The 25,651-nt window shown below is 50.3% G+C and overlaps 9 protein-coding genes across 9 annotated transcripts; 4 read left to right on the top strand and 5 right to left on the bottom strand.

Moving 5' to 3' along the window:
- Positions 1–318: 318 nt before the first annotated feature.
- Positions 319–4,316, bottom strand: thtA (the record flags this gene model as incomplete). Its single annotated transcript, XM_056882151.1, has 5 exons — positions 319–1,743; positions 1,797–1,969; positions 2,025–3,564; positions 3,619–3,733; positions 3,787–4,316. 5 exons carry the CDS (start codon positions 4,314–4,316, stop codon positions 319–321), a joined length of 3,783 nt encoding a protein of 1,260 aa, XP_056743992.1.
- Positions 4,317–5,581: 1,265 nt separating this feature from the next.
- Positions 5,582–6,950, top strand: N7443_002094 (TBC domain-containing protein; the record flags this gene model as incomplete). The annotated part of the gene is made up of 3 exons (XM_056882150.1): positions 5,582–5,834; positions 5,888–6,019; positions 6,076–6,950. 3 exons carry the CDS (start codon positions 5,582–5,584, stop codon positions 6,948–6,950), a joined length of 1,260 nt encoding a protein of 419 aa, XP_056743991.1.
- A 265-nt stretch (positions 6,951–7,215) lies between these two features.
- Positions 7,216–8,273, top strand: N7443_002093 (Yip1 family protein; the record flags this gene model as incomplete). Its single annotated transcript, XM_056882149.1, has 4 exons — positions 7,216–7,260; positions 7,308–7,365; positions 7,441–8,146; positions 8,198–8,273. The coding sequence occupies 4 exons, from the start codon at positions 7,216–7,218 to the stop codon at positions 8,271–8,273; spliced, it is 885 nt and encodes a 294-aa protein (XP_056743990.1).
- Positions 8,274–10,223: 1,950 nt separating this feature from the next.
- Positions 10,224–12,314, bottom strand: N7443_002092 (TFIIB-type zinc finger domain-containing protein; the record flags this gene model as incomplete). The annotated part of the gene is made up of 7 exons (XM_056882148.1): positions 10,224–11,068; positions 11,123–11,261; positions 11,322–11,427; positions 11,523–11,779; positions 11,848–11,919; positions 11,969–12,097; positions 12,210–12,314. The coding sequence occupies 7 exons, from the start codon at positions 12,312–12,314 to the stop codon at positions 10,224–10,226; spliced, it is 1,653 nt and encodes a 550-aa protein (XP_056743989.1).
- A 633-nt stretch (positions 12,315–12,947) lies between these two features.
- N7443_002091 (Eukaryotic translation initiation factor eIF-5A) lies at positions 12,948–13,708 on the bottom strand (the record flags this gene model as incomplete). Its single annotated transcript, XM_056882147.1, has 4 exons — positions 12,948–13,018; positions 13,074–13,206; positions 13,271–13,534; positions 13,694–13,708. The coding sequence occupies 4 exons, from the start codon at positions 13,706–13,708 to the stop codon at positions 12,948–12,950; spliced, it is 483 nt and encodes a 160-aa protein (XP_056743988.1).
- A 232-nt stretch (positions 13,709–13,940) lies between these two features.
- N7443_002090 (putative GARP complex subunit (Sac2)) lies at positions 13,941–16,166 on the top strand (the record flags this gene model as incomplete). Its single annotated transcript, XM_056882146.1, is given in 5 exon segments — positions 13,941–14,804; positions 14,821–15,148; positions 15,213–15,982; positions 16,041–16,076; positions 16,128–16,166. The coding sequence occupies 5 exon segments, from the start codon at positions 13,941–13,943 to the stop codon at positions 16,164–16,166; spliced, it is 2,037 nt and encodes a 678-aa protein (XP_056743987.1).
- A 262-nt stretch (positions 16,167–16,428) lies between these two features.
- N7443_002089 (NAD(P)/FAD-dependent oxidoreductase) lies at positions 16,429–17,813 on the top strand (the record flags this gene model as incomplete). The annotated part of the gene is made up of 3 exons (XM_056882145.1): positions 16,429–16,515; positions 16,575–16,739; positions 16,827–17,813. The coding sequence occupies 3 exons, from the start codon at positions 16,429–16,431 to the stop codon at positions 17,811–17,813; spliced, it is 1,239 nt and encodes a 412-aa protein (XP_056743986.1).
- An 88-nt stretch (positions 17,814–17,901) lies between these two features.
- N7443_002088 (WD40 repeat domain-containing protein) lies at positions 17,902–21,805 on the bottom strand (the record flags this gene model as incomplete). Its single annotated transcript, XM_056882144.1, has 4 exons — positions 17,902–19,653; positions 19,731–21,321; positions 21,377–21,656; positions 21,754–21,805. 4 exons carry the CDS (start codon positions 21,803–21,805, stop codon positions 17,902–17,904), a joined length of 3,675 nt encoding a protein of 1,224 aa, XP_056743985.1.
- Positions 21,806–22,682: 877 nt separating this feature from the next.
- Positions 22,683–25,549, bottom strand: N7443_002087 (fungal specific transcription factor domain-containing protein; the record flags this gene model as incomplete). The annotated part of the gene is made up of 5 exons (XM_056882143.1): positions 22,683–23,849; positions 23,909–23,959; positions 24,011–24,133; positions 24,186–25,272; positions 25,365–25,549. The coding sequence occupies 5 exons, from the start codon at positions 25,547–25,549 to the stop codon at positions 22,683–22,685; spliced, it is 2,613 nt and encodes an 870-aa protein (XP_056743984.1).
- Between the last annotated feature and the right edge of the window lie 102 nt (positions 25,550–25,651).

The raw sequence follows: 25,651 nt of genomic DNA, 5'->3' as shown, positions 1-25,651 counted from the left end.
GAGGGGTGGGAGTGAAAAAGAATTTCGGGAAGAATCAATGGTGGGGAACAATGTAGTCTGACTTCAAGTTGGTTGCCACTGCTACGTGAGCCACTAGCACTCGAAGACAAAATGACACGGTCTACTTTTTGCATAGAGACTTTGTAAAACACATTTTCAGAGGACTCCTAGATATTGTCTACAAAGAAGTTCACATTTAAGCAGACTTATTTAATACGTAGCATGAGATGTCACTGCCCGTTTACTCAAAAGTTACACTGTCGTCAGAATACATACATGTGAAACAAAATCGCTAGAAGTTGGCCATTCGACGATGAATCAAAATTGCACCTGCAGCAAGGTGCGGAGCCAGTGGATGATGTACCGGTCATAATTCCACGACTCTCCCAGCACCTCCTTGGCTAGTTCCCGAACATGGGAACCGAAGAACTCTGCCTTACGAGCAGTATCAAGCCTCAAAATCATTTGCTCAAGATATTCAGGATCATGCTGAGCAAGACGGGCAAGGATGTCTCCGTCAATATAGCGGTTGTCACTGTGAACCTCTTCCCACAGAGGGTTGGTGCGCTTCTCACGCGGAAGTGCAGATGGACATATAATTGGGTCTTTGAGGCACATGTTCTGCAACAGCCAAAGGAGCTGTAGCTCGTTCTTTCTCAACAGGGAGAACCTGTACACTGCACCATTGAGTGCAAAGCCAAACATGGAGGATCCTCGCTGCCAGGGTGTCATTGGTGTAAGCTCGCTCATGGAGTCGAGGACGAAGCGAATGATCGTATCTGATAGGCGGATCTCCGCTGGTTGGGAAACAGGGCCCATGCCATTGGGATCTTTTCCTAGTTTGGAGATGCGAACACCTCCACCACGGCTGGCCATGAATGCCAAAGGAGTGCGACCTGGGCAAATGTAGTGAGCTACGCCATCGCGCTGCACATCGTCCCATTCGCGTGTCTTCAACGTCCCATCAACCACTTCGAAGATCATGAATCCATGGCGTGCGGTAGTCACGAAAACAAACGGTCCAAAGACGGTGATTGCTACTGCTGCCGAGGGGAGCTTCTTTGAGGTATCACGAGCCCATCTAGTCTCCGCACTGCGAGCTGTCACTGGGAATATCATCCTTCCTGCCCCGACAAGCAGACTGTCACGGAAAGGTGCAATTGCACGCACAGGACCATAATCGAGGCCAGTCACATCGTGCACATACTTCGTTGTGAACTTTACACGTGACGGATTGATTGGATCACGATTCGCATTCAAGATGATAACCCGACCCTGAGCACCCTCTGCATCCAGTGCTGGGAGTGAGGTGCCCAGCACGATGAGATGGTACTTATGACCGTTTTTCTCAAACGACCAATCCAGAATGGAACTGATTGTCTCGCCTGGAGCGCTCTGAGGATTCTCGGGGCTCATCAGATTCAGCTCTTCCTGATGCTCGACAGCATTCTGTGAGTCGGGATCTACACATTCAATATACGAACGTGTTGTGATGTGATTCGGGGCCGAAGGATCCTCAACCCTGCTGATGCTGTAGGAAACAAGGAGGCTTCGAAGATGTTCTGAATACGTCATTTTGGTGGCGGTTCCAGGCAAACCAATGCGCCGAGGAATCATCTTGGGCCCCTTGTACAGATGGCAGATCAAAAGCTCTCCATCTGCGAAACAGAAAAGGTTCCCCAATGCTGAAGCTTGCGAGCTAAGAAGTCCGCAGCCATGGAGCTTGATGGGGAAGTACGCAGGCTAGCAACCGTTAGATTTCGTCGCGGGAAAGGTAAACCGTATCATCAACTTACGTTGTTCTGTTCTGTGATCCAGACCCTATGTAAAATGCAACCCCATGGAAGCCCGTCAAGAGGATATGTAACCCGCCAAAGCTCGTCTCCACACACGAGCAGCGCAAACGTATCCTTGCTCTGTACCCGGACAGACGTGGTTCCAATTCGTTTGGGATCTTGCTGAACGAGGGCTATAACGTGTATTCAATAAGCAAAGGCATTGTAACGAATATGTCTTTCACTTACTAATCAGGGAAGAACCCTCAAAGTCCACTTCGAATGGGACAAGAATTCCACTTCGTAGACCACACAGCAAGAAAGCGTGCAGGGTGCCGTTCAAGGTGACGCGAATGGCGGAAAGACTGTCGATTGCTCGCGAGATATCATCACTATCGCCCACCTTTACTGACGTCTTGCAGAAGAATGTGATGACACCATTCTCAACGCGGAAGACCCTCAATGTTCCACACCCAGAACCCACGAAGATAAACATCATATCCCCGAATTGTTCAAGGGATACACAAATGGGCTCAAATTCAATCTTGAGCGCCGGACCAACGTCTAGACGGACTTCATCATCTTTCACAATAACGTTTGCAAAATAAAGGCTAAGAACGCCATTTTGCCGTAACGCAGTTACCACAGACGAGTTCGGGCCGTCGACATCAACTGCCAGAAGGAAAGTGCCAGGTTCGTGTAGGAGCCGGGCATTCAATGACAGATTTGGAGGTACAAACAGATGTGTCGCATTTTCAGTGACCTGAATAATAACACCCTCAGGAGTGCAGCCAGCTGCTAGCGTCTCAGCAATATCCAGCCCCGTCTCACTCTCATCAAGGGCGCCGATGTCTCCTTCCGGAGTCAGATAGAGAAGCAGGGTAAACACAGGATCGGTTATTAGAATGTAAACACCGCCATTGACGTCGTCGTTAATTGCCCACAGGTTTCGAATGCCTGTAAAGTGTCCAAGGGGAGCCTGGAACCCAATTTGAGCCTCAATACCATGTCGAAGCTCGTGGAGTGCTCCGTGGGAGGAAGAGGACGCAGAGCAAACGAAAAGACGATCCCGAGAGACCTGCTGGCGCGGCGTACATTTGGCATCCCAGCGTATCATGACCGCATCGGTGACTGGGGCCCAGTTGAGGAATCGCTGTTCGCATATGGGTGGTTTCCTCGCCTCCAGTTTGTAGAGACCACCGTCACCCATACTTCCCGCTGCCATGATGAAGTCGCCACCCTCATGGCCCATATCAAGAACGTCGAAAGCTAAGTCAACGTGGAAATGAAGCTGGCCCAGGCTGGTTGTGAGTTCAAGTTCGCCCTCGTTCGAAAATTCGAGATAGTATGTCCAGCCGTCTTCGCGACAAAGGTAGATTCCGTCATATTTCTGGCTATAGAGCCAGTTGCGCGCAGGTCTCGCCCAACGAGTCCATAGAGGTGCTTCTGCCACTTCCTTACTGGGGGCAATCAGAGGATACCGCGCGGGTCGAACATAGTTGTTCAATGAGTAAACTGCCATGCCGGTCGTAGTAATGACCAAGAAGGAAGATTCCTTGGTCAACGGCGCGATCATGGCCGGCATTCTGTCTGGTCTGGGCAACTTGAACTCAAAGTGCTGTGGGGGATCGATTGCAGGGTCCTGGCCCTCCTGCCATTCATAGACCGAGCCATATGTAAGCCCCTTCCTGACCAGAATGATAAGCAAGATGATTTGCTTATCAGTCACGCTTTTTGGATAGAGGAATTCCATGAACATGATGATTCCCTCGCACCTATAGAAAGTTTCCTGAATTATACTTGGATCAGCATATGCTACATAGATACATAGACTCCCACGTACTTTTTGGATCGGGTCCAAACGGTCTTGAGCGAGCTGGAGTTGAATTTCTCGAGAGGATTTGAGCCGCAAAAATCCAAAATAGTTGCTTGAAGCACTGATTGCGATAGCACGAGACCTACATAATGATTAGTATAGACATCTACCAAGCCTTAGTAGAGATGGCCCTACTTTGGATCAACAGCAATGTGCTTTCCGAATTTCTCGGGTAAGTTGACATCAATTGGAAGTGGTCGGCGGAAGGTGATAAATTCCCCTGGTGAGGAAGGCGAACAGCACAAGAAAACAAGTTGTTTCATTTCCAGCGAGAGAACAAGAATATGAGAAGGGAGCTTGTCAAGGACTTCTGGAGTGATATAATTTCTGGCGGATGGATCATGAGTCTGTAGCTGTGACTCCCAGGGTAGCTGGGTGCTGACGCTGAGGACTTTGGCCCCAACGATAGAGCCGGTAAAGTCGGTTTTTTCAAGCACATCTTCGAGGAAGCCACCCACAGTAGCCTGTTTGATTTGGACACGTCGTTGTCCCACAAAGACAACATCGTTGTGATTCCTGTTCCGGAGCCTCGCTGGGAGTATCCACTGCGTGACGGGACTAGGGAGAAGAGTCTGGGTGAAGACGCCGAGGGGCCCAGTGAGTTCTTGTGGCTGTTGAATTTCAGGAGACGCACTTGGGCGGCTCTCTGATATTTGCGAATTCATCGTTTGTAGACGTCAAGATGAAGATATAACATGGGGGAAGGAGGGAAGTCGCAAAGGGAGACCGGACGAGTCCAGGAGATGCACAAGACCCGACGAGATCACTCCAAGACCGATAGAGCTTGGGTATAAAGCGTGGAAAGAAATATGGTTTCAAAATACCCCGTTCGCCGGGTTTTGTACAAAGTGGAAGGCCGTATGATTCTCCAAACCAGAATATCACCTCTCCAGGCAATAATTGTCGAAGACCCACGTCTAGGACTGGAACAGGGAGTAAAGATGTCGATCTATAGCAGGGGTTGCTATGCCATTCTAAACAGATATGAAGCACTCTCAGTAGAGCATCAGTCGTGTTACTGGCATGTATGGATGCAGATGCCGTGTTGATCTATCGTTGACTTCACCGGTTGGGAATATCCAGAATATAGACCGAGTTGCAGTTTTTTTGTTGAAGCAAATGTTGAGCGGTATCAAATAGCCTGAATGTGCCACGTTAATACACAGCCTTAGAGATGGAAGCAAGAGTCAGATGGAGATACCCTGGGACGTCAGCTTCGAGACGGGGCTCCAAAATATGAGCACGTGAGAGACCTTTTTTAATGTCACTAGACATCAATCAAAAAGATCGCCAAGTGCTAAAGCTAGTGATAAAGCCTGCTAGAATGTTGTATAAAGTAGCTCTGTCCGAGCTACGTGCACCACCTGCGGGGTGATTTCCCTGATGACTGTCGACCTCGGAGATGGAGGCCAACCTGATGATCAAGTTGCGAGAGAATATCACGTGCCTTTGATCTCTAGTTCTGCGATCTCCCCAGCCGGATCAACAGTGGATGCACGAGTGCTTGTGAAGTGAAGCTGCCGTGTTTTTGCAGGTGGAGGGAATCACGTTGTTGTTGCCTCAGGCCGCGAGCCGGGACCGCGCAACTCGCTATCTCCTTCATTCCAATATGCACTTATCATCAGCAAGTTGTGCATAAAGAAACGTTTCGGTCGGTCTCTGAAGCTCTCAACGACTCCCAGACGGCAAAGCCTTGTATCTGGAGCTGCTGGGCTTATAAAGCCAGCAATATTGCTGCTGTACCCCCTTTCAGAAGTCGACGTCAATCAAAGTGTGGGATACTTGGCTGTGCGCCGGAGAGCACACCCAACTAGCTTCGGGGCAGCTTCCCAAATTTGGATTGTGGATTCTTGTTACGCATGCATATCTCTAGATAATTACGGCCTAGTTGTGGAATTCGCTGAACCTCCACATTGCATGAACCGCAGCTATGGATTCATCAAGCATAAAGCAGCTCAATAGCAGCACTTCAGAGGCATCGGTCTCCACGGCCGATGAGAAGCCCACCAGTTTATTGACAGATCAACCAGCAGAGTCACTGGAGTCTCAGCAAAAGGCCAAAGCTAGAGCGGAGAAGGCCGAAACCATTCGTCAGGCATGCGACGCGCGCGACATAGAGACATTGATATCCTCTGCCATCACCAAAGGCGGGCTTCTTGATGATGAGCTGCGTCAAAGAGCCTGTACGTTCAATTCAATTTTGCCTTTGAAGGATACGACTAATAATATATGCCAGGGCCAATTCTACTACAGTGTGATGAAAGCACAAGATTGGATGATTCGAAACCCCTGAAAGACCAGTCGCGACATCTCGACGAAGACCAGGTGCAGTTGGACGTTGACCGGTCCTTTGTATACTATCCAAGTGGTGGGTTGAGGTACAAAATTGCATGGTGTCGAACTTGACTGACGGATATTGTCTAGCCCCTGCAGAAGAACTATCCGAAAAGAAGAAGCAATTATCATCTTTGATCACTCAGATTCTCAGGAATCACCCGATGTTATGCTATTTCCAGGGCTACCATGATATTGTGCAAGTCCTTCTCTTGGTTTTGGGCAAACAGAAAGCTTTACCAGCTATGACACAACTATCTCTCTTCCGCATCAGGGACTATATGTTACCGTCCCTCTCACCGGCCGTGAAGCACCTGCAACTCATTCCAGCCATTATCGAAACCGTCGACCCGGTGTTACGGCATCACCTCTCTACTATCCAGCCATTCTTCGCCCTTGCAGCGACACTCACGCTCTATGCTCACGACATCCAGGAGTACAGTGACATCGCCCGACTCTTTGACTACCTCTTGGCTCGCGAGCCAGTGGTCGCGATCTACCTGTTCGCGGCAATCATTCTTTCTAGAAAGGAGGAGCTTCTTGATATCCCATTGGAAGAACCAGAAATGCTTCATTTCAAGCTTTCAAAATTACCATACCCGCTTGACTTGGATAGTCATATTTCGAGCGCCGAGCGGCTCTTCAAGGATCATCCTCCCGAGTCTCTACCCTCCGGCGCATGGAAGCATATCCCTAGCTGTAGCGTTCTCAAAACAACGCGGGACCCTTATCACGCGTACACCGTGAAAGAGGCTGAACGACTGTTCAAGCAGCAGACGCGACAGCTTCAGAACGAGGAGCGCCGTCAACAAGCGCTTGAATTTGCGTGGAAACACCGCCGGGCTGTTGGATCTGTGGCCTTGGCCATTCTTGTCGGTGCTGCATCGATCTACATTCGCAAGAAGGGCCTCGATACATCCATTTGGTCCTATGTCGGTTGGCTCCGGGGTGTGTTCAAGGGCTAGATCCTTTGTTCACCCTTTAAACCTCCTTATCCGTGCTGCAAAATGTATAATACTGGTCCAAATGGCTTAGTACTATTATGGTCAAAATCAAAAAGTAATATTTATCAATCAAGACTCAAATCAATTGAAAACGTACATTTTCAAGTAAGTCAAGGTGAGAGCTATGGAAAGCGGAGTGGCTAAGTGTGGCGCTCTCCCGCTCGGGGAAAGCTGATGTGTACACTTCCCAACTCCCGATAACAACTTCCCAAATCAATCCACCACCATGGCGAACCGTGGCTACGACGTTGTTGTCGACGTGGACGCCGAGGTAAGCAGTCATGATCTCTATTCGTCTACCGTTAATCTCTCACACAGCAACAGGGCGATCTCGGACACACCGACCTGCAAGAGGACCTTGAATTCCACCCGTCCAGTGAGCCCCCTCCAACGGCAACAAATCCCCTTCTCAATCCAGGTAACTAAACATTGGACTCTCACCGTGTCTCAGACTTTGAAAGCGATCAACGCACCGCCAAAGCCCAAGCCGATTCCGCCCCGTTCCTAGGCGGCAGCTCCTCGCGCGGCCGTGGCCGTTCCCCTGGCGGCACGCCGACAAAGCACACCTGGTGGTCCATCCACTACTACGAGCGGTTCTTCGATGTCGACACGAACGAAGTAATGCGCCGCTGCATGGCAACCCTGTACCCACGATCGAACTTCCTGGACGTGCTCGAAGGCAACGCCGACCTTTACGGACCTGTCTGGATTGCGACGACCGTTGTAGTAATCCTGTTTTTGACGGGAAGCATCTCCCAGTGGCTCTCGAACAATGATGACAAGCACTTCGAGTATGACTTCACGCTGCTGTCTGGGGCGGCGGGCTTGATTTATGGCTACACGGGTATCTTGCCTATTGCGCTGTGGGGAGCTCTGCGCTGGTTCGGGAGCTCAACCGCTGATTTGATCGAGTGCTGGGCTCTTTACGGATACTCGAACTTGGTCTGGATTGCTGTGGCGCTCGTTAGCTGGAGCCCGTTGACTGCGCTCAACTGGGCATTAGTTGGTGTTGGTTTTGCTTGGACTGTGTTCTTCCTGCTGCGCAACCTCTATCCGGTTATGAATGCCACGGATGCTAAGGCCAGCAAAATTCTCTTAATTCTGGTTGTTGCGCTGCACGCGGGTCTGGCTATTGCCATTAAGATCCTTTTCTTCGCGTGGGTCTTTCCTTTCCCTGCAGTTAAGTTGCGACTAATTTACCTTCACAGCCACGGAAGCCCGGTCTCGAAGAAGAATAAGGACACCGGCAACGCCGATGACGACAACCAGCGGATGATGTTCTAAAGCACAGACCGAAAGAGTGGAAGTCTGGCGGGGTTGCGATTCTGGACACTTTAGCAATTTTGCTCCGGTAGCAATGGATTCCTTGTGTGCTTTTTTGGCGTGGTCTTTGGGACTCGATCATGTATCTGTATTGTATGTGTTCTACGTGCTGTCGGCGGCTCGTACAAGTTCAATGAGTAATGCACCTGCAATCAAACATTGCCTCTAGCCATTACGTAGTTAAGGTACTCCGCGACGCGTTATGATAAGACTCAACCGAAAGCACCAATCTAGACCCTCAATTGCAGTTACCCCGCTGTAGTAAAAGCAAGAGAGTTCTGGCCAATCTTGGGTTGGAGACCACATAGCATACGTAGAGCCCAAAAAGCTTTCCTACAGAACGAAGGCATAGCCCGAGCAGTGTTGGAATGTTTTGAACTTTTACTTCAATTCATGGACACCGGGCTTGGAAGCCGAGAGGAGCCAACTAACAAAAGTATGACTGTGGCTGTGATTGTTTCATCATTTCTTTAACGCCATGTGTAAACCTCTCCATGTCGCGTTCCAGCCATACCCCAGACCTGGATTCCTGACCACAGCACACCGAGCACAACACCAAAAAGCGAGTCATCTATTTGAGCTTCTTCTTGGGGCGGAGCTGGTTGGTGTGACCGCATTTCTTCTTACGGCAGTTGGTGGCACGGGGAGGAAGACGGGCCTATGCAGAGTTCGTGTTAGTCTATTGTTCTGATGGTAGTCGCAATATGCCGTAATGGTCTCCGGGCATTGTTGGAAATAGCATTGCACAATTCAACCGGCATATCCAAGGGGTAGACGTACGTAGCACTTGCGGCAGATGGACTTCTCGCAGTTGTACTTGGAGGCAAGGGCCTTCAGGGAGGGCTCGATGATACCACCACGCAGGCGCAGGACGAGGTGAAGGGTGGACTCCTGTAGTTGGTGCCATGTCAGTCACTATTCCACCAAAAACTAGTCGCGATCACAGTAAAGGTCCGGGCTTGATCTTCCTCTTTCGTGTCGCAGACAGTGTCGTAGTTGTTGGCGAATGTCAAAAACCCCTTCCACCTTCGAAGCAGATCATGTTCCCCAAGCCCGGTCCCACCATGAAAGAACATCGGATCCGAAATCTCGTACCTTCTGGATGTTGTAGTCGCTCAGAGTGCGGCCATCCTCGAGCTGCTTGCCGGCGAAGATCAGACGCTGCTGGTCCGGGGGAATGCCCTCCTTGTCCTGGATCTTGGTCTTGACGTTGTCGATGGTGTCGCTCGACTCGACGTCGAGGGTAATGGTCTTACCCGTCAGGGTCTTGACGAAGCTATTGAGCCGTATTAGTCCATATTCATTGATTCCTCCAAGTGCGTGTTGGGAACGGTCGCGGGGCGGTTCGCGGGCAACGAAGTGGTCGGGGATTTAGGGTGACATACATCTGCACTGAAAGCGCGGGAAAAGGAATATGTTAGCTCATCATGATCACACGGGTCTCAGGAATGCGTTGGCATGATTTGTAGGGCACGTACTGGTTGCGAGTTCTCGTTGGTGTCGGCAGTCGGTCGCTGAGTTCAAGGCGGAGGAGGCGATGCACATTTGAGCCTTTCTCGCTTAGCAAAGGTGGACCGACGGGGAGTGCCCTAAGCCCTAGCTGTCTTTCCGCTTCCGTGCCTGTCACGTGATATGCCCCAGTTTCCATTTTTGGATCGTCGTCATCCCGGACTATACCCTATTTTTGCGAAAACAGGACAATGTTCATCGCAGTCTAGACTCGGATATTTCGGTTCATTTCTACATATAGCAATTGACAGATATCCAGACTCTAATGTAATAGCAATGCTATCAGTATAAAAGCTGCTACATTTCTTGTCACGTTCAAAATTTGAATGGATTCATTTCTTGTAATCAATACCCATCGCTCATGCAAATGAAACCCATATCTAGAATTCAACTATGCCTAAATCATGAACCCTCTTTCGCCTCAAATTCGGACTTTTCCTCGTCTGTCTCATCCATCTCGGTGCCATCGCCGTCATCAACCTCCGCCATGCCCCATTTAGTCATATAGGCTTCGCGCCGCTCGTCTTCCAGCCATTTGGCAATTCTCCATTCAGTCACAGAAACAGCTCGCACGAGGGTTAGCAACGATATGGAAGCCAGATCTGCCACAATTTCATAAAATCTGCGGGCTGTTTCAGGAAGTTGAGACTCCCATCTATACCGACGGTACCATGATCCTGGTCGAATTCGGTCTGCATCTTCGCTTGGGTTGACTGGTGCGCGTCCAAGGGCGACCATGACAGATTTGAGAACTCGCTCAAGAGCTTCATTGGGATCGGAAGACTCGCTCTTTGGTTGATTGTGTGGCTGCGATCGACTGGGCGAGAACAGGTCGGCAACGGGGTGCTTTGACCTGTAATTATCTAACCAGCTGCTCTCATACCAGTCCATATACTGGTCCAGCTGATCGGGCTCCATTTGTAAGACGTCGTGATCGTTGACTCGAATAAGCGTCTCTTTGTCGAGCTTGTCGTCTTGGGCCATGGAGAGGTGTTCGAACCATTTCTGATTGTATGCCCATCTGGACCAGTCCATGGTCTGGGTGGCAGGTTCTCTATGTGAGGCCGTATACCGCTTCACATCATCAAATGGGAAAATAAGCTTTGTAGAAATGACAAGAAGTACCACCAGCTGCACTTCCGGTAGCTTGAGCGAGTCCCTTCGTTTTTGACTTTCAAGCACGCTTGGGTATGTGAAATTGAAGTCAATGAGTTGTTGCAGAGTCTTGACTGTGTCGTACACATCGACTAGATATTGTCAGTGTTATTTCTCTACAGCATGAATGAGTGAGATAGGTATACTTGGAATGGCCAGCCTTTTGATGTGTCGATAAAGAATAAGAGGTGAATTCAACGGAGGAAGCGCAATTTCAAAGCGGCGTTGATAGTATATCACCAAGTCCCTACATCCAGTATGTATTTGTTCCGCTTTTGGGAGATGCTTTACATAAAGGTCAGCAGACGTTTGACTTGGTCAAGCTACACAGAGTGAACCACTCACAACAAGGTCGATAAGCGAGATTAGCTCGGGAGGGAGTTTATCTCGCATGTCTCGGGGTACACTTCTGACCGCCCGGATATAGGGAATTTCCTGGCGTATAATCAAGCTGCAAATTTCAAAACATACGTTAGAGCATTTTTCATAGAGCAAGAAGGCACAATATCCAGGACGCCTAGAAAGACGTCTGTGGCAGGTACGTACTGATAAAAGTCACTGACACAGATAGGAAGTCGCATCAAGAGAGCTGCCAGATAGCAGAGACCGACCGTGTCAAGCATACGAGGCCACTGAAGATATTTTCCTCTTGCCTTGAACCCAAGATCGTCGGATTCGTCGGTGTCAGCGGCCTGAGAGCTGAAGACTTCGCGCTCGCTCTCATCATCTTCGTCATCTGCGGACGCATTGATCCGCAGTGTAAAGCCTTGAAGCCGTAAAGCCCAGAGATCTCGAACAACGGCCTGAACAATGTTAGTTCCCGTGGTTTGTTATTCATTTCGAAGCTTGAGGGGCCGTTCCTCGGACTCACCTCGAATTCCTCTGGGAAGCCATGATCATTCACCAACGCATCGCATTGCTTCCACAGAATCAACTGATACGCCTGTAGGTATAAAGTAGCAGCTTGTCGACCACGATAGGCTATTGCTCACGTTTAGCGGTTGAATAAAGTCGACGGGATCCGACATACTCCTTCGAGACCTCTCCTCCTTCTCCTTCTTCACCCGGTGCCTTTGACCCTGAGTCCCGAAATCATCCGGATCTTCTTCAATTTGTTGACCCTGCAAACAGTCTCAGCCATCGAGACCAACGAATAGCAGGCTTCCCCGCTTTGTGACTAGTCAAGATGCGGGGAGGGGGGATTGAGCGCAGGGCAAAAAGAGACATGCATACTTCTTGTAAGTGGCCGCGCCGACAAAACCAGTGACCGTTGTCGAGATAATATCGTCTCTCACGGCATCCCTCCTGGCCGCATACCCCGCGGGTGACATAGTCCATGCCGAAGCAATGTGAGCATGCTGGTCAGGCAAGGAATGTTCGCCTGCCAGTGAATGTTCGATTTTCCGGAACATATTTTTTCTGCCCAGCGGACCGCCGATGCACCCCTCCTATTTGTATTGACCTCCAGGGATGCAACGAGAAGCTTTAGATATGTCAAAGAAAATGTAGGATCATATAGTAGTTTCTTATTTCCAAGTCTGTCTGCACTCTTTTGTAGTCACTTCAAAAGTCTAGCACTTCGGTGTCCACCACAGCCTTCTAAAGTTGAGAATATCCGTGATACACTGCATGTGGGGATATACCTTACGATTATGGAGAAAAAAGAATTGAGCACAAATAAGATTTACGTATTTATTCGTTCGTCACACTATCATGAGATGCTGGAACTCAGACTGGTCTTCGGCCAACGGGTATGATGTCAACCAAAGCAATCCTTCTCGTCGGTACAGCCTACATCCAAGGCTAAATGATGGACAGATCTTGATCTTTTGAAGCAGCAGACGAAGTCGTCAGTTGTCAAGGATTGACATCCTCCATGGAACCATTGAAGATGAATTTTTTGGGGGGACAGAAGCCCCATTTGAAACGTAAAGGTTGACATAACATGTTGGAGACCCGGGGGTATTGCACTTATTTGCCCTGGGGAGCCTCCTTGGCATCAACGGCAGCCTCCTCACCCATGGCGGACTGGATGATGACGTCTGAAATCGGATCGTTAGAACGGAAAGATTCGGGGGAGATTGCCGGTTGACTTACTGGTGTCCTTCTCCTCATCCTTGAAGAGCTTGGTGATACGCTGACCAATGTCGTTGTCAGGGACCTTGACATCATCCTTGGTGTCACCGTCCTCCTTCATCAGGGAAAGGAAACCATCATCGGTGATATCGAGCTATGGAGAAACCGCAATTAGTACACGGTTGTATACAAGAGACATGGGCTTTAGCAAAACTCACCAGCTGGTACTCAGTGCGCTGAACGTGGGGGACATCCATGTTGTGGGTGGAAGGGGACAGATCCTCGAGCTTCTTGCCGGTGAAGATATCGAAGGCAGTGATGTTAACCTTGGCGTGACCGTGCTTGCCGGTCTTGGAGGTAGACATAGAGGCAATCTTGCAGGGGCGACCCTTGATGACAACGTGACCACCCTGGCGCAGAGCAGAACACTGCATGGGGTAGGTGGTCGAGGCGCCGGCATCGGCAGAGTCGAAAGTGAAGTCCTAATTCCATGTTAGTTTGTGGCTGTAAGGTGGGCGAGAGGGGTTGCGTGGTGTAAAAGAGGGGAGTCGCAAAAAGATGCGGGGCTCAGAGAGCCCAAGGAGCCAAATGGGTCGAGAAGAAGGGTGTAGAAAAGATTGTAATAGGGGAAGGCAACATACCCGGTCGTCAGCCATTGTGATGGTAGTTTCGAAGGTGAGGTGGGTTTTAAAGGAGTAAAAGTCGAGATGGAGGAAGGAAAGAGAAGTTTTCTCGACAGAAAAAGCATTTGTGGTGGGGGGTTTGGTCGCTACGTCCTATTTGGGTTTAGTGTCTCCGGGGCCGCTTTGGCTTCCAAGTCTCGATTGTATTGTACGTGTATTCTACGCGATTCCCGGCTTTCGATTCCTTTGCTATTTCTTGCGAATGATGTGGCGCGATCGCATTTCAGGCCAATCGACTCCCTCGGGTGCTCCTCGAAATCCTTCGTTACCTCGTCGATCCTCCTCTCAGCTCTCCCGTGACCCCTACAATCGCCCTAGAGCCGCCTCCAGAAACTCGTCCACTTCTCTGCTGTTAACTCCGAGCGACTCGACGACATCTCTTCCGGGAACAGGAAGACCTTCCAATGGCGTAGGCCTAAGGCAAACAAGCGCGCAGCGATCGCGCCCGGCTGTTGTACCTGACCCGTTGGAGGTATTGAACGGGATCATTGGCAAGGAGAAAGAAAAGAAGCACATTCCACATTTATCGACCGTGCCGGATAGACCAATAGAGCTGGTTGAGGCTATTAATTTTGACGGATTGAGTCTGGAGGAGTTTGCGGTCAAAGCCGACCCGATACCGACTCGAAAGGCACGGGGCAGTGAGATCAATGCTCAGACGGTTCAGCAATTCGAACAGGAGCGAGACAAATTCGAGGAGCTGCACACATCAATTGCCGGCTGTGACGATGTGTCCAAGTCAGTGGAGCTGTATTTGAATGACTTCCAGACCGAGCTGGGGGCGGTGTCTGCGGAGATTGAAACGTTGCAGACCCGCTCGACGCAGTTGAATGCCATGTTGGAGAACAGGCGCAATGTGGAGAAGCTACTTGGCCCGGCTGTGGAAGAGATCAGTATCTCACCGAAAGCTGTGCGTACGATCGCCGAGGGGCCCATGGATGAGAGCTGGGTGCGCGCCCTGAATGAAATTGATGCTCGAACAATGAGCATCGAAACCAAAGCAGCTTCGTCCAATGGATTCAAGGCCATTGAGGATGTGCGCCCACTGTTGGTTGACTTAAAAAACAAGGTAAGCGACGGCCAAGAAAATGGGCATTGGGCTGCAATTGACCACGCGACAGGCGATCGAACGCATTCGTGATTACTTGGTATTGCAGATCAGAGCAATGCGATCACCGAACATCAACTCGCAAATTATCCAGCAGCAGCGACTACTGAGGTTCAAAGACCTGTACAGCTATCTATCAAAAGCCCACCCCAAACTTGCTGGAGAGATTTCCCAAGCATACATCAACACAATGCGCTGGTATTACAATTCCAACTTCACCCGTTATCTCCAAGCACTCGACAAGATCAAAGTTTACCCCAGTGATCGAAATGAAGTCCTCGGAGGTGATCATTCGCACCGGTCCGGTTGGTCCTCCCGATCCACATAACTTTTACACACGCTGATGATCGATAGGGAACATTCTCCCAGGCGGCCGAGCTGGCTCTGCCGCACATGATCCTTTCTCATTAGGTCGACGCATTGATATCCTTCGAACCGGAAACCAACAGGCATTATCCTCTTTCCTGGCCGAAGAAGATAATACATATCATGGCATCGAAGCGCCATTCCGAAACTTCAATGTCGCTCTAGTGGACAACATATCTGCTGAGTACTCTTTTATGACTGAGTTCTTCTCTCCCCTGTCATTCCACCAAATCTCGCGCAAGGCCGTGGAAGTATTTGAGCCTATCTTTGCACTCGGCCAAAACTTGACCAAGAAACTTATCGAGAATACCACTGATTCTCTGGGTGTTCTCATGTGCGTTCGCCTAAACCAAAGATCTGCATTCGAGCTCCAACGACGCAAGGTGCCTGTAGCCGATTCATACGTGAACGGGATCAACATGCAGTTGTGGCCTCGCTTCCAGGTCATTATGGACCTACATTCAGAGTCACTCAAACGGGTTGGCTCCAATACCGGTCGCAGCGCGGTCTCCGCCTTATCAATCGCAGGCGGAGATGATTTGAAGAACTCATCAGCCCCGCATTTCCTCACGCAACGGTTTGGACAACTCATGCATGGTATCTTGGTCCTAAGCAGCGATGCCGGAGATGATGAGCCTGTGTCGAACAGTCTGGCCCGGTTAAGCACCGAATTTGATGCCATGCTCGCCAAGCTGAGTCGAAATGGCACGGATGCAAAGCGCAGGGAGCGATTCCTATTCAACAATTATTCATTGATCTTAACCATCATTAGTGTACGTCTTCGAAGGACCAAGGACACCCGGACCAAATGCAAATGCTAATTGGAAACAGGATACCCAAGGCAAATTAGCAGTCGAGCAAAGACAGGTCAGTTCTTCAACTATTTTATAGAATTATTTCATACTAACTGGCCTGCAGCATATGGAGGAGATGCTTAAGAACTGTAGCAAGCGTTAGCGATCGTATGACATTTGCGAATATGTACATTCTGGAAATTGGCGTCAATGGCATTGTAAAGCGCTCCGAACATAATAAATTAACATACCCTTCCAATAAAGATTGAACTTCATGGTCGTAGTCACAGTTGTAGCTGTAGTTGCTTTATGGTTGATCTCGGACAAGCTCCGCCCCGCGTCAGCGGAGCCCATTATCGCGCAATTGCGGGGCCTGCTTTATCTCTACAGCTTCAATTGCTGCCCACAATTCTCCCCTGGCAAAAATGCTCGCGCGTGTCTTGAAGGGAACACCGGCTCTGCGCCGCTGCTTTTCCTCCGCGAGGGTTTCGCGAGCCGACTTTACCCATGCGGTGAGTCCTCCCCTGGGTTGCTCCGGTTCCTCCGTCGGATAATACCCTGAGCTGCATAGCAACAACCCAAGAGCCCCCCCCCCATTGACGCGGAACAGGTCATCGGCGCGGGCGTCGTTGGACTGGCAGTCGCACGACAGCTTGCTGCACGCGAAGGCACCTCGACGGTCCTCTTTGAACGGCACGATGCCCCCGGCACCGAGACTAGCAGCCGCAACTCAGAGGTAAGAACTCGAGAAACCGCTCCGCCGTGAACCCTCAATGGCAATTATGATTGAGTACCTAGAATAACACAACTAACTTTAAGACAGGTCATCCATGCAGGCCTCTACTACCCTGCCGACTCGCTGAAAACGCAGCTCTGCATCCGCGGCCGAAACATGCTCTACGATCTTTGTGCCAAGCACGACATCCCCCACCGTAACACCAAGAAATGGATTGTTGCCCAGACACCGGAGCAATGGGAAGCCTGCCTAAAGGTCCATAGACATGCACAGGGGCTGGGCGACGCGCCGACCCGGCTGGTCGGCAGCGACGAAGCGGCCCGTCGTGAACCTGATGTGAGAGCCGACGCGGGTATCGTGGAGAGCGAGACAACCGGGATCATTGATAGCCACTCGCTGATGACATATCTACATGGTGATTTTGAGAACCTCGGCGGCGACACCGTGTTCAAGACGCGCGTGACGAATGTTGAGGCCGTCAATGGCGAGTTCAAGATCACCGCCGTCTCCGACGAGGACGGTTCGGAGACAACTATCACCACGGAAACACTGATAAATAGTGCTGGACACGGGGCATGTGCTATCAACAACCTCATTCTCCCACCCGAGCGCCATCGCGTGCCGCACTATGCCAAGGGCACATATTTCTCCTATGGCGCCTCGCGACCTCGTACTTCCGTGCTTGTCTACCCCGCCACATTACCCGGCCACGGCGGATTAGGAACGCATTTGACGCTCGATATGGGTGGACGAATCCGCTTCGGGCCTGACGTGGAGTGGGTTGATGATCCGACGGATCTGAAGCCCAGCCCTACACGGCTGGAGCAAGCCATTCCAGAGATCCTGGCGTATATGCCCGGCGTTGATCCGTCGGCCATTGCGCTGGACTATTGTGGGATCAGGCCTAAGCTAGGCCGGGGCGCAGGTGTCAATGTTGGGAAGACGTTCCAGGACTTTGTGATACAGGAAGAGGAGGGCTTCCCTGGATTTGTTAATCTGCTGGGCATTGAAAGTCCTGGGTTGACGAGCTCGCTCGCTATTGGGGAAATGGTTGACGGCATTTTGTACAAATGAATTATTGTGTCCTTGCATAGCACAGCGTTGTTGCTTTTACACTATATAAACGGCGGAGCGAATAATGAACTTCGTGGATAAGTACGTACTAGGGACGAAATTCAATGAAAGTGACCTTTCCTGATTCATGTCCCAAGGCAAGAGTATTGCCTTTGACCGCGGAGCACACGGCTCGATAATCAGCGGGCAGCCATATTGCTCGTTCGTTTGGAAGCCTCAACCACATATTCTCGACCAGGAACGTCTTCGCCTCTGGTTTATCAAGACTGAGAGGAACTGTCTGACGCAGGCTTGGTATTTCGAAATATCCCAGGTTTGTCCTAAGACATGAACCATCTTTGCAAAACTCCAAGTCGGTGACTTCTCCATTAGCCCTTGAAGTCTTCCGAAGTTTGCCTGTGGCTGTATCCCAGAGGCGGATGGTTTCATCTTTCGAGCCTGATGCTATCAGAAGACCGTCCGGCGAGAAGGCCACCGACTCAACTGAGCGGGTATGCCCGTAAAGCTGAGGACGAGTAGTACCTGTGGCCGTATTCCAAAGACCGATAGTTGAATCCTTGGAGCCAGATGCTATTAACGAGCCGTCAGGGGAAAAGACCACTGACATGACCGGGGCCGCATGACTGCTGTTTGGTGGGCTAGATTGGACACCTGTGACTGCATTCCAAAGAATAATTCTGCCATCATCCGAACCAGAGGCAAGTAGGCGACCATCTGGCGAAAAGGCCACCGAAGTAACCCAGGATGAATGTCCTCTAAGTGTCCGTAGTAAAGAAGCGCCTGTAGCAGTATCCCAGAGACGAACGGTTTTATCATCGGAGCTGGTCGCTAGTAGCCGACCTTCCTGCGAGAAGGCCGCTGAGGTAAGTTGGTCGCAATGGCCCTCAAGGATCTGTTGTAGAGCCCAAGTGGTGGTTTCCCAGAGACAGACGTGGCGGTCAAAGGACCAAGAAGCGAGTAATTGGCTATCCTGCGAAAATGATACTCTCATTTTGATCGGGTCTGAATGGCCCTCCCGAAAGTCTCGCACCTGCAGTAGATCGCCCGTGTCCGTATCCCACAGTCGGACGGTCATATCGTTGGAGCAAGAGAACAAACGACCATCCGCTAAGAAGCCCACCGACGTAATTGTTGCCGAATGACCCGGAAAAGTCCGCTCAAGTTCGCCTGTAGCCGCGTTCCAGAGTCGCACCGTATTGTCGTCAAAGCAAGAGGCAAGCCGGCCGTCTACGGAGAAGGCCACCGAGCAAACCCAACCCGAGGGGCCTGTGAAAACATGCTTTATAGTGCCTGTGACCATGTTCCAGAGTCGTACCGTACTGTCGATAGAGCAAGAGGCTAGCTGGCCAGCCGACGAGAAGGCCACCGACAAAATCGGGTCCGAATGGCCTGTAAAAGTCCGTTCCAGATCTCCCGTAGCCGTGTTCCAGATCCAAAGTATTCCGCTGGTAGAACCAGACGCTAGTAATCGACCGTCTTGTGAGAAGGCTACTGACCTGACTGAATCATCATGATCGAGAGTCATTTGTAGAACGCCGGTGGTCGTATCCCAGAGCCGAACAGTCTCATCGTCAGCGCCAGACGCTAGCAAACGACCATCCGGCGAGAAAGCCACAGTTTGAATCCACCCTGAATGACCCTCGAGAGCCTGTAGCTCTGCGCTCCATCTTTCTGGAATATTGGATAATACACGTATCCAAGATGGGAGATCTTTTTCAAATTGCTTCCGAATCAGAGCCATTGTTGGTGCAAAAATAAGTCCTGCTCGATTGATTTGAAGAGGAAACTCGTCCGCCATCTGGCGAATCTTTAGAGCAAATCGTTTCGCATCATGCAAGAACTCGAACAGTCCCGGGTTTCATCTCTCTGTACATTTCAGCAAAATAGTAGCCAAGGCATCTTGTGGGCAATACGTACCTGTAATACCGACTGCAGTAGATCGATGTTTGCTACAACTTCAAATGTAAGACCCAGAAGGCACATTGCTTCAAACCAGTGCAAGAAATGGGTCTGGAGAAACGCGAGAACATCATCTACTTCGGTGATCAGCTCTTTGCAACGAGCTAGGTGATACACCCAGTAATGAGAAGCGTATTGAAACCCCAATGATAAATGTTTTTTGATGGACTGGGCGTCGACCTCTGTCCTTCGGATTGTAAATTTTGATAGATCGCAAATATTCTTTTTCAGCCCCTTAGAAGGATGACGCATGGCTGCAAGGCAGGATTTGACAATATTCTTGTGTGTCTTTTGCTCATCCACGCGGAAAGGACTCTTTGACAGAACCAGGCAATCTCGAAATGACAGGTGGAGAGTCCTAATCGGTATGTCGTCGTCGGTAGGTATGTTTAAAACCGAGTGGAATGATCTTAGTAGAGTTTTGATAGCCCACACCCTGATGTTGAGGAGCTGGGAGAAGGTATTGACCGAAAGAGGAACAGCAAGAATAATTATAGCGCCAATTATGTTTTTCAAATTTTCAAGTAGTTGTGTTGAATCTTCATCATCTTCACCTTCAAGGAGCCGCTCAAGGATTGGGAGATATGTCCGCTCCATCTTTGTGGCATATTTACTTTGGTCCTTGAGTAGTGCCTCAAGACGCACTGCTGGTTCAAACTTTTCATGTTCAAGGAATCGGCACACGGTGGCGGCAGAAATGAACAATGGGACTGAAATTGCAGTCAAGGCCAGAATATTTTCATTGCCAGGCCAGCCTGAGGGAAGGTCATCTCTACTATCTCGCAGCTTTGCAAAACGGGCATAAAAAAATAGCGATATGTCGCCTTGCGTCACTGCCTCTGGTATATTCTGAAGAATCAGATGTTGATGGTCTGTAATCTTCGAAAACCCTTGATTAATTGGTAGCTCCGGTCTGCTTGTCAAAAAGACTCGTACCCGTATAGCTGTTGGCTTCTGCAGTTGTGGGAGAAGCTGGAGGATAAGTTGAATGTCCTTGTCGCCTTCGAATTCGTCCAAGGCATCAATCACGATGATGACAGTCTGTATCTGGCCATGAGCAGACTTCAAGCTCAACAGAGGCCGCAGAAGAAGCTTTTCGAACTGCTCTTTCAGCGACATAGCTGCGATATCGGGTTCAGCAGAAAGTGCTTTCCTGATATGAGGAACCAAGCCAGGAACTCCCATCAATAAGCGTCTCGTAATTGTAGTAAAAAGCTTGGTGGCGCTCCCTCGGTCTTCTTCTCCCCTCCTGAAAAAGAAGCTAGCTCCCAAGAAGTTTTCATTCTTCAAGGATCTTGCCACTGTTCTCGAGATTGTCGATTTTCCTGTCCCTGCCAGGCCTTGGAGCCAGAAAATACACTTTCCGTGTGGCGACGTAGTCCACTCCATGATTTGCCTAAGAAGCTCGGTTCTGGTTCCCGGGAGACATTCATCCTCGTGTTGATTTATATGAGAGTTGAATTCAGCTCCGGATGCAGATGGTAACTTATGAAGGTCTAAATTTTTGTCGATGTCCTCTGTACGCTGATCCACGACGACCAAGATACGTCTAAAGACACATCAGCCAGATAGAAGCATAGAAGAGGATTCTGTCCATAACCTACGTCCCATCAATTTGCAAAGCAGCAAGAAATATTTCCCTATCTCTTCTTAAGCCTTGAATGATGCTATCCGTTTCTGCGCGCTTCAAAGGCCATTTCAAGGCTCGAACACCAAATCGCTTCATCAGTTGCTTTCCTTTCCCTACTGGGTCTCCGGGATTGATTTTATCTTCCAAGTCTTTCAATCGTGCGGAACAAACATTAATATGGCTGCATAGCTGCGAGGAAGAGCGCAGCTTTTCTCCACGAGGACTTGAAAGCAGATCCTTGAGCTCATAGAGCACTGTTTGAATATTTTTCAGTCTCTTGTAGGCGAAATATATCTTCTCGTGCATTCTTCACTTCCTTGATATAGCCCCCGCATATTTTCACAACAGTACCCGTGAACTGAATTACTGCGAAGATGGCCGAGACAGAGGAAACACCTTCCATACCGAGAAGATGCTGGTTCCACTTTTTAGGTCAAGCTGGTATTGCTGAGGGTTGAGGATTTTTGGCTAAGAAAAGCTGCCCCTGGCGGCTGAAGAGGGGTCAATTGGGCTCTCAGCCAAAGCGAGGCTGAGCTACAGCGTATCTTTTAGGCGCTGGGAACGTAGCCAGTCTGTAGCGTGCTTTACCAAGCGCTAACAAGGATGGACACGTATTCTCTTCTTGCAAACCTCAAGCTTGGAGTAAGCTCATCGAAAGTTTATGATTGAATGCTCTGATTCTACCCTGCTTGACGTGCCATCCTGGTTACCCTCGTCGTTTGAGGCGGAAGGCGGCAGCGAGACCGAGACATGTCCTGTCCCTGATAGCACGACTGGAACATTTTGAGACTTTTCCCGAGCTTGAAATTGGGTAATTACCAAATTGCGACACTGGTATACACGTTGTCTTGCTTAGCGCCCAGAGCTGGGTCTCGAGATCCATCTACGGGCGAGTGGGCGACAGTGGAGCGGTAAATCTTGCTTTCCAATTGGCTAAAACAGCATATAGCGGAACCAAGCCCTGGCTTCTGTTGGGCAGATGAGTTCCAGATGGCAGTCACTGCAAAAGGCAGGATGGTTGTCGGGCCCGAACATTTGAAGGCTCATGCGGCTTCTCACCTATATCGCACTTAAGTTCCACACGGTCCGGGCTGCACCTATCCTAAAAAGCCACAAAATGAAAGCGATTTTCTCGAAGTAAATTATATGTCATTCCGGTCATATTCATCTAATCACCTTGAAAGCCCTGTAAAGCCGATCCCACCAACCCATGAATGATAATACACGAGAACACAAATCTAAGACCGGGGCCAGCACCCCAGTCAGAAAAAGGAGTGGCTTTACTCCACGTCCATCAGCACATCACTCATAATGTGCAGCACGTAAGAAAACTTCTTGACGCTCCACTTCCCAGAATCCTTAAGCAGACTAGCGTAGTCCAGCAGGATCCTCCTGGCAGACTGGTATCCGCCCTGGAAAGGTACACCACGGAGGTAGACTGTGGCGCCATTGCGAATGAAGTTCACGGCCGGGTCATCGGTTGGTGAAAATGATTGGCTGCCTCTTGGTTCCATGAAGCTCGTGAAGCCTTCAGTGCCAACCTGCTGCCAATCAACCTCGTCCAGGAGCTCGATCGAGCCGACGCTGGAAGGCGTGCCGGCCGAGTTGGGTACCATGAATGTGTAAAGGCCCAGAACGAGGGCCGCGGAGAAGAGGGAGAAGACGGAGTGGAAGGTTGGATGGTCGGAGGCTTTGCGGTTGGTCATGGCTTTATAGATTTGCGCCGCATGAAGACAGGCACGTCGGGCTGCGGGGGTCTGTGACCATTCGGTGATGTCGTCGAGTGCTTTCCGAGCTGGAGCTGGCCCAGCACGACCTGCTGCGAAGTCGAAGATCTGGATGTCGGCTGTAAGCATCATACACATGTGATGCCACATGATGAGAGCATTGGGGTTGAGCCGGTCCATCGTTTCACCGTAGCTAGTCGCAATCTCTGATTGGAGTGACGGGAGACACCTTGCACGGCCGTCCATTGCGTACGTATGACAGGGCGCGAAAGGATATCCTGCACGATTTGAGAGAAGGCGGTGGTAGGCCTCTGACTGGCGAAGTTGAATCATTGCCAGTACTGCTTGGATGCAGAATTCATCCATGGGCCCTTCAAGCGTCGGGATGTTGATGTTCTCAGAAGGTGCCAGCACCGTTGGCATCAAAATCCGCTTGCCGCTACGGATGAGCTGGGTCCATCGCATCGACGAGTGAGCGCGGAAGAGGGCTTCGCTGCAGGGTATGATGATTTGGACAGAGTCTGGGATAATGACTGGGCTCGTTGAAAGAAGCGAGGAGTACCAGGAGTCCACAAGGAGGAGACCGATGACGACTCGTTTTGCGGATTCAACTTTGCTCCACGCCTTCCATCTCATGTCGATGTCAGGCACTGCCTCGAATAAACTCATGTCGAGAATTTGCCCTTCAGTCGCTGCAAATAGCCCATGTCGTTGAGTGATCTATGGAGAGCATTAGTATGGGAGCTGTAAATAAAAAGGGTGGACGGTGTTTGACTCACAGACATGAGATTGACGTACAGCATCTGACACTGTTCCAGATGGGCTTTCTCCTGACATAGAATTAGCATCAATTTTCAATTTCAGATGCAAAAGTTACATACTCCTGTCAGAACCGCTAAATTTAGAAACAAGAAAGCCGTTGCAAAGATTGACATGGCACTCGCTGGCGATTCAGCTCCCATAGTGCACCTTGCCAAGTCGGCTGTAATTTTTTCTAGGACGAACTGGTTGCTGTTAGTACTTGGTAAACGCATAATCGAGAGTCAAGCGACTCACTGTAAAATTCTTTGACACAAAGTTGGCAGTGCCTTTGGTGCCCAGCAACATCATACCAATTAGACACATTACGTAGAGGAGTGGTAGGCGGGTCCTCTTCGCAGAGAAGGTCGGGAGGTGGACGAATGGGACGAGAGGATGGAAAGTGCGCAAGTATAGATCTAACGCCATATCTAAGATCTCTGCAGGAGGAAAGCTTGGAAAAGGAGTGGAAGCTGAGCCAGTGGGAGTAGGAGAGGCAGCACCGTTTCTCGGCGACTGCATTTGCGGATATGCGAATGTCTGACCAAACGCAGCTTGCAGACGTCGTCTGCAGTCCTCGTCCACACCACATCTTGATCCTTGAAGCAAACCGCTGTCAAGCGGGGCCTGGGTGGAATGAAGAGAGAAGATATTGTCAACGTCCGCGTAGACAATGTCTCGCCACAAGCTATTCATGAGACGACCTGTGTGATTTGGGGGAGCAAGCCAGTAGCGCTGGACTTTGGTGAAACGCTCAATGGGAATGTTATCACCACCCAAGTTGCCGTCAACAGAATGGCGATTTGGCTGATCTGGTGTGACCACCATATTACTCTCACTCATCAGGGGAAAATGAGTATCACGCAACATGTCGAGCGAGCCATGATTGGATCCCGTGTCCGTGCGAGGCTCGAGCCATAACTGAAGCATATCATTTGGCACACTTTCAAAACCCATGCCATTCCGTTGAGTTTGATCGATGGGAGTTGGTTCATTCCAGCCGAAATACTGCTGCTGCTGGTCGTCCATGAGCATCGAATTGATGTCTGGTTCTGTTCGGCCATGATGCGCCGAGATATCTGCAAGGAAATCCAAGCTCGAGGGGGGAATTCCGGTGGCTGAAAGCGTCATATCGCGCGGTGTTGCAAGATTGGGGATTTGATGCGGATCCGTGCCAATAGTGGGCAGAAGAGGTGTCCCATTTTCAGGACCGCCCACCATTGGCGATGCGCCGGCTATCGCGGAGGGGCGCCGATTTTGAGCTTGCTCTGCCGTCGAAGCTTTCGCTGCCCCTGCAGTCGCCGCGGCTTGGTTGTGGCCTTTGGCGTGTCGACTCAGGACATCACTGCGGGTGAGTTAGTTTTTTCTGCGATAGCGCGATAACAAAGTTCCACCACGATGCGCCTGCGCGATTCCACGCGTTTGGAATGACCTTACCTTCTCGAAAAGCTTTTGTGACACACGTTGCATTCGTAGGGGCGCTCTTTGGTGTCTATATGTAGGTCAGCATCCAAACATGGATTTTTGCGGGACGCGGGGGACTGACGAGACCGCTCATGACGCTTGAAGTGCTCCGTCTTCTTGAACCGGCGGTCACATATGGTACACTTTCGAAGGACCATGACGAAGCGCACGGAGAAGCATTACAGAAAATGGGTCATGATTTCCGAAGATGGTTTGGGGAAGCTTCAACAGAGGCGGAGAGGGGGCCCCGGAGATCGGGT

The sequence above is a fragment of the Penicillium atrosanguineum genome, assembly GCF_028827265.1.
Source record: "Penicillium atrosanguineum strain IBT 20685 chromosome Unknown utg000002l_segment0_segment0, whole genome shotgun sequence".
Taxonomy (NCBI): domain Eukaryota; kingdom Fungi; phylum Ascomycota; class Eurotiomycetes; order Eurotiales; family Aspergillaceae; genus Penicillium; species Penicillium atrosanguineum.
Note: the sequence above shows the minus strand (reverse complement) of the source record. Positions and strands in the feature narration are given on the sequence as shown.